Source organism: Berghia stephanieae, chromosome 6 (assembly GCF_034508935.2).
Source record: "Berghia stephanieae isolate SIO BIC M18660-M18661 chromosome 6, UCSD_Bste_1.3, whole genome shotgun sequence".
NCBI classification, from domain to species: domain Eukaryota; kingdom Metazoa; phylum Mollusca; class Gastropoda; order Nudibranchia; family Aeolidiidae; genus Berghia; species Berghia stephanieae.
The window spans coordinates 15027211-15034222 of NC_088365.1; the positions used below are offsets into that span (position 1 = coordinate 15027211).

Genomic DNA, 7012 nt, shown 5'->3' on the forward strand with positions numbered 1-7012 from the left:
TTTCGTTGATGATGATGGTATTATTGTTCGTTGCTATTACTGCTACTGACAATGAATGGTAATGATCAAATTGATGGAAGTCGGTCGTGGGGAGATATTAACATTTTTTTTTATAAGATCGTGGTTACTATGACGATTATAGAGCTGATAATATTGGAGGCCGAGTTGGTACAGTATCTCTTCTTGTAACATTTTCAATCAATATTTGGCGAGTTTCTCGATAACGCCCCCCCCCCCCCCAAACAAAACAAAACCAAACCAAAACAAACAAACAAAAAAAAAAAAAAAAACAACCCCAAAAAACAAATTTAACAAATCTACTTGAAAATTTGACACTGTGGATCAAGGGTAAGGTAACTTGCTTAAATTAAATTCATATACGATTCAGTTGTGAATGTCGAAACGCAGTTATATATCTCTGAAAGAGTGTTGATTTTAAAAATGCGCATATGAGGTAACTTTTTCTGTATGATATGGAACTCTGGCTCCATAAAAGTTGCTGGAATAATAAATTAAGCATTATGGGCTTATACCGACGTTAACCTCTTTGCAGGTCCGATAACCGAAATTGTTATGGCTTCACTGTTGTAATGGAAATACAGTACTCTCAAACCAACACGAAATGATGTCCATTACAACAATATCAAAACAGGCCCATAATTGCCTTCGGTTAGCAGACCTGTCAATATGTGCTCCTAGGGCTATACTGATAAGATGATATTGTGGAACCGGGGCATGCCGTGAAGGCAGATTCATTCATATTTATCAGACAATTTGGTGGGGATGGATTGTTAATTTTTAGAGTGACGATGGCAATGATGATGACAATAATAATAATAATAATGATGATGATGATGATGATGATGATGATGATGATGATGATGATGATGATGATGATGATGACGATACATCACGATGTTGGTTGAAGTATTATTATTATTATTATTATTATTATTATTATTATTATTATTATTATTATTATGATGTAGTAGTAGTAGTAGTAGTAGTAGTAGTAGTAGTAGTAGTAGTAGTAGTAGTAGTAGTAGTAGTAGTAGTAGTAGTAGGAGTAGTAGCGGCTGATGTGCTTACGCTGAAACTTTGCATATTTGGCTTTAGACTGACCATTAATGCTATACAGGATTGAAAACTCACCACGGCTTTCGGTTCATTTTCTGGATACATGTCAATATTTTTGATTTTTTTCAAAAAACTTATGGTATTATGACAGTATATTTTATTGTCTGTATTAAAATATGCAACACTTTATGATTTAGTATTTGCAAATTAGGTCGACAGTAAAAATAAAAAGATGACGAGAGTTCAAAATTGTTTAGATGTATGGATTTTACCAAAAAGCATCAAGTTTTTACATCACTTTACTTTATGTATGCATGAAAACATTACGATGAAAAATATTCATCCTCAGTATAATTGATTTTTAAAGCTGCAATGTCAGAATTCAATTGATCACTTCTGAATCTCTACAACGCTACCAAGACTTTCAGAGGCCCAGAGGAATCAAGCTGTTGGCATGAGGATGACTTTACGTCAAATCACAGAGCGTCTTGAATGCAGTCACAGCATAGTCATTCGTCCATGTCAACAGGCTGAAGCTAATGGTACCACTAAAGACCGCGATGACGAGGAGCTAGACTAAAAACTGACGAAAACCACGATGCTGAGATCTGCCGGTCTTTCCGAGACAACCCGTTCACGTCAACAACAATTGCATGGCAATACAACTTTACCCTACAGACTAGACTACTACACGTCCTCAATCCTCACTCAGCAACACCGGGAAACGAGACAACTACGAGCTCATCAACATTGACAGTGGTTTCAACTCCCAATGGAACACATTCCTTTTTAGCGACGAAAGTCGTTTCAACTTGTCCCAGTCTGACGGATGAGTCCGTATTTGGAGAGCGCCTTCCACTCGTTCCAAGACCAGAACATTGTGGAAGTTAAATCGTTCGGTGGAGGCAGCGTTAAGGTTTGGGGTGGCATCGATACCAAAAACTCCTTTCGTTGTCATCAGAACGTGATTTAACCGAGGTGCTGGCTACTCAAGTCGTGTTCCTGTTCCAACAAAATTCCGTGTCGATGTTTCAACAGGACAATGCCCGCCCTCATACGGCACGTATCTGCAGGAATGACCTCGAGCAAAACACCATCAGTGAGCTCCCATGGCCAGCCCGACCACCAGACCTCTAACCAACTGAACACCTTTGGGACATTCTTTGTTGGCGCGTGAAAGTGAGGCAACCACAGGAGGAGTGGAATGCAATCCCACAAGAGACAATTCAAATGAGAAATCGTGTCCGGCGAGCTCTTGAGGCAAAAGCAGACAAACCCGGAACAACACAATCGAAAGTGCACAAAACATCATTATTTCCTATATAATCATTGCCGTGCTCTCAATTTTGACCATTCCTCCTCTAGCTGTAAAATACAATCAAGAAAACTACTCGTTATGTTGCATTGCTTTCATCATTCGAATTAAAGAGTTATTCTTTACGTTTGTTGAAAATTCATTTTACAATTTTTCAGTTTTATTTGGGTTATTGTCCTTTGAAAAATGATGCGGTTTCAGGGATTAATTATCGAACATTAATACTAAACATTAAATCCTTTAAGTATGTAATTGATCCACTACAACCTCCTCTCCTTCAACCCCCCCCCCCCCCCCCTCCCAAACCCAACCATACGGATATGAAGCAAACACTATAGAAGGAACGAAATTGACATCACTCAGCTCTTCTTCGTTACATAGTTTTGCATATTGGTACATTATACCCGACTGACAGGTGTTGTGAGTATGTTACCTTAACGCATAGCATCAATAGAAGTGAAAGGGAATATAAACAAGCCCCTTGGACAGTCGCTGAATGTAGAAGAAAAAATCTTATCGGTGCTTAACTAAGCTAATTACATAATAGCACCGTCAACGGTACGTGTTTTAGGAAAATACTCAATAGTTCTACACGCCTGATCAATCGTACCATAAAAAAAACCCTCAATGTTTATAGTCTGGCTGAGGGAATCTAGCGAGAACTTATCACACAACTAGTGGTCTAAAAACAATAACAACGGGCAGAGTGATGCCACCTTCCTTCATTTTATTGTTTGTAAAGAACCAGCTATATTTGTCCTATCAGGCTTGAGGGTGTGTCACAAATGTCGCATTTTGATTGGTCAAAAATCTACTGGTTAATTGAATTGTATCAAAACGGTTCCAATAGTGTTGGGTGCCACGTCAATTAAATAGTGTTGACATATGTCACGAGTAGATACAGTTAAGATATTGCTTCTTGCAAAAACTTGTGTCAAGTCCCTTGGGTCTAAAAAAAAAAAAAGTCCCTTTCGGACTTTCCAAAGACTTTATGCGGCTCTGCTCAAAGCGTTAATAAATATTCTGCCTGTGAGGATAGTTAACGAGTGGCATACATATTAATAAAAATTCATTTAACTTATAAAGTTGCGGCAATGCAGTCTGGCAGAATAATCTTCTCCTTAAAAAAAGACAACTCGTGATGCAGATCAGACTGTATCTCCAATGAAACAGCACACATTTCCCCATAAAAATAACAGGATGGAGACCGCGCCAAACTAGCAATCATTAAAAATAATAATCTAGAAGCACTTTGTAATTTAATGATTTTATGGACAATATTGCTTAAAACCGTCCGTGAAAGTGGAAAAAAAACGTATTACATACCCTGTGTCTGTAAAAAAGTTCTAGTGTAGCAACCAGTTTGACGTCTTTCTATAGAGGATTGATATCCACCATCCATGGAATATGTGCTGATATCATGGCGACTACACCACATAAATTCCGATGTGCTGGAACATTCTGTCAATGTGTCACTATCAAAACTGTCCCGCCTGCTACAATGCCAATGATCATAGATCTCATGGAGCAAACCGTCTACGATTGATCCCTGTCGATTAACACGAGATGGCTGAGACATTATTTCGTTTTCGCTTGACTGAGACTTTACAGGTTCCTGACGTTTTAACGGCTTCTTTACGTTGGATGCACCTGATTTGTGGCTGGTGTCTTCTGGAGCTTGATGGAAACATTCATTATCTTCCATGTCGGATGAAAAGCTCCGGAAAAATGCATTTGAGTTATTAACTTCCGACCTCTGTAGATGAGCATGGTGAAAAGATAAAGTAGAGGATGGTGGAAGAAACAGTTCATCATTGTCATCAGAGTCCGAATGATTCATTTTTTTACTTCTAGGATGCGCCGCCATTGGTGTTTAGCTGTCCACGTTCTTGTTCTTAAAACCTGAAATCATCAAAACAAATGGTACAAAATCGTTTTATTTGAAATTTTCATTCAAGAATTTAACATATAGTTTGTTCTTTTATGATTTTGAATATTTTCCTGGGATCAGCAAAGGGGTAAACTGGTGAGTGGACAATATTTACCCCCAATATGCTCACTTGGACAACATGGGTGATTCTTGTAAATATATATATATAAATTGAGCTTTTTTTAAAATTGAGTTTTTATATAGAGCAATATCCACTAAAAGTGCTCAAAGCGCTTTACAAGGCATCCCTGGCCAACAGCAACATGTAAGACGGGACATGACGCCTGTTAAGCGATATTACAATATTTTCGGACAGAGACAACGCTGTCAACAGCCAGGTACTCATTTTACACCTGAGTACGGTGAGAGAATGTGAGTAAAGAGCCTTTTCCAAGAACTCAACTATGCGCTGAGCGAGGCTCGAACCCAGGACCTTCCGATCCGAAAGCGAGTGTCATACCACAAGACCACATAAATATAAATATAAGTATATATGTATATTTTTATATATCTTTTTTTATATATAAATTCGTAATCTTCAGTGAAACTGAAACAAAAGTGGAGGTATCCTAATTAAATCTTTAAATTTACAATAAATTTACAATATATCCCCTTAGAAGGATTAAATAATTATTTGAATTCCTTATAATAAGTGTGCTGGTGTCAATCTTTCCTTTTAAACAATATTCATTGGATTAAAGCTGCATAAATAGCTCTGCAGTCAGACCAACAACAAAAAAATAAATTAAATATATATTTGAAAAGAATATTTGAATCACTATTGACTCTCCTACAGTTCTGTTTCATGCCTTTTATTTTGGACAATCTACGGGGAGTAGATTGCCCAGAGTAAAAGGCATGAAACAGATCTGTAGGATTCAATAATAATTCAAATAGTCTATTTATATATATATGTATATATATATATATATATATATATATATATATATATATATATATATATATATATATATATATATATATATATATATACCGCTCCTTTAACACAAAAGTTGAGCACTTTAATTTCGTGGTTTTTATTATATAATATAAAATAGACCTATTGTTAACTTCTACAGAACTGTTTCATGCCAATAGGGAAATCTACTGTTTTTATTATATATATATATATATATATATATATATATATATATATATATATATATATATATATATATATATATTTATATATATACATACATATACATATATATATATATATATATATATATATATATATATATATATATATACATACATATACATATATATATATATATATATATATATATATATATATATATATATATATATATATATATATATATATTCGTCTCATCCTCTTCTCGCCTTCCTTTCCTAAATTAAGCTGGTATTTTATCATAAGATCTGTATGATTAAAGTGAAAGTTACAATGGTCAATAAGGAAGTTTTAAAATTCAATCTCTATTTTCTTTCTTTCTTGGAGGGCTAATATGTATTCCAATTTAATTAAAAATAAAGGAGGAAATCATTTTGTGAATTGTTTTCTCTATTTAAAATTCAAATTGAAGCGATATTTTATTCTTGGTCTAGACTCGAGATTCTATATTACATGCACACCACCTGTGAATATATTATTTACGTGTCATATTGATTTAGGTTCACGTTTGACGGGTGAACCAATAGATTTTCCTCTTTTTTTGACAAATTTCCATTATTATTATTATCATTACTGATCTACTCTTTAACTGATGAAATATTAATATAAACGCAATGGATACAATGACAGCTGTTTTAGTACGGAGATTAAACAAAACAAAACAAAACTCAAAACAATAAACTTTTGAGAAGTTTAAATGCACAAAATGAATAACGTTAAAATAATTTTAAACATCATTTACTTACAAGGACAGTCTGGAATTTCTCGGTAGCATTCACATATCATGTCCAGGTCATAACAAAACATAAGAGATAAGCACACAATATAATTCAATCAACCGTGTCAATGCCAAGTCCTCAGCGGCGATTGACGGGGATTCTATTCACTATACACGGTCATAGCTGGGTCGTTTGTGTGCTCGCGATGTGCTGTCGTCTGCTAGATTCACACAACACGAAGACATTTCTGTTTGAACTATGACCTTTGGAGGTAAGAGTCGATTCCATAAACGGGACTCGAATACCATGGGTGGTGATGCTAGATTTCACCACTCACCACAACTGCCCACCATTTCACACACAAAATCATGTTACCTGAAACGTCTGATTAACGAGAATCTAGTAGGAAATTATCACAAACTGGCTGCATTAACTAAGAGCTGAGTTGCATCAACTGCATTCTTTCTACGCATATTGAGTACTATCAAGGCCCTCTATATAGTGCTATATAGACGGCCTTGGTACTATACAACAACGTGTTTACACCATTGGCTTTTCATGCGCACCCCCCTCAATAAAACGAAATCAATAATTTATGCAAATAAATGAAAACATAGAAACATTACTTAAAAATCAGATCGACGACAGAGAAATGTTCGGCATGTCCTTTCTGTATAGAAATCTTGGGGTATTTCCATTGGGATGTATTTATGTTTTCGTTGGGTTTTTTTGTTTTTTTGTTTTAGGCTGAAGAAAGGGGTTTGAGCCCGAAACGTTCCGTGCTTGGTATTTTGTTCTTTTTTTTTCTTTTCGAAGTTGTTATAATCATT

The 7012-nt window shown here is 35.3% G+C and overlaps 1 protein-coding gene across 1 annotated transcript in view; it reads right to left on the reverse strand.

Moving 5' to 3' along the window:
- Positions 1-6425, reverse strand: part of LOC144974551 (uncharacterized) — a 64415-nt gene extending 57990 nt beyond the window's left edge. Inside the window, exons 1-2 of the mRNA XM_078917520.1 lie at positions 6210-6425; positions 3719-4294 (exon numbers count right to left, since the gene is read on the reverse strand). Of these exons, the coding sequence (XP_078773646.1) occupies positions 3719-4259 (541 nt within the window). The 5' untranslated portion in view covers positions 4260-4294; positions 6210-6425. The remainder of the gene's footprint in view (positions 1-3718; positions 4295-6209) is intronic.
- Between the last annotated feature and the right edge of the window lie 587 nt (positions 6426-7012).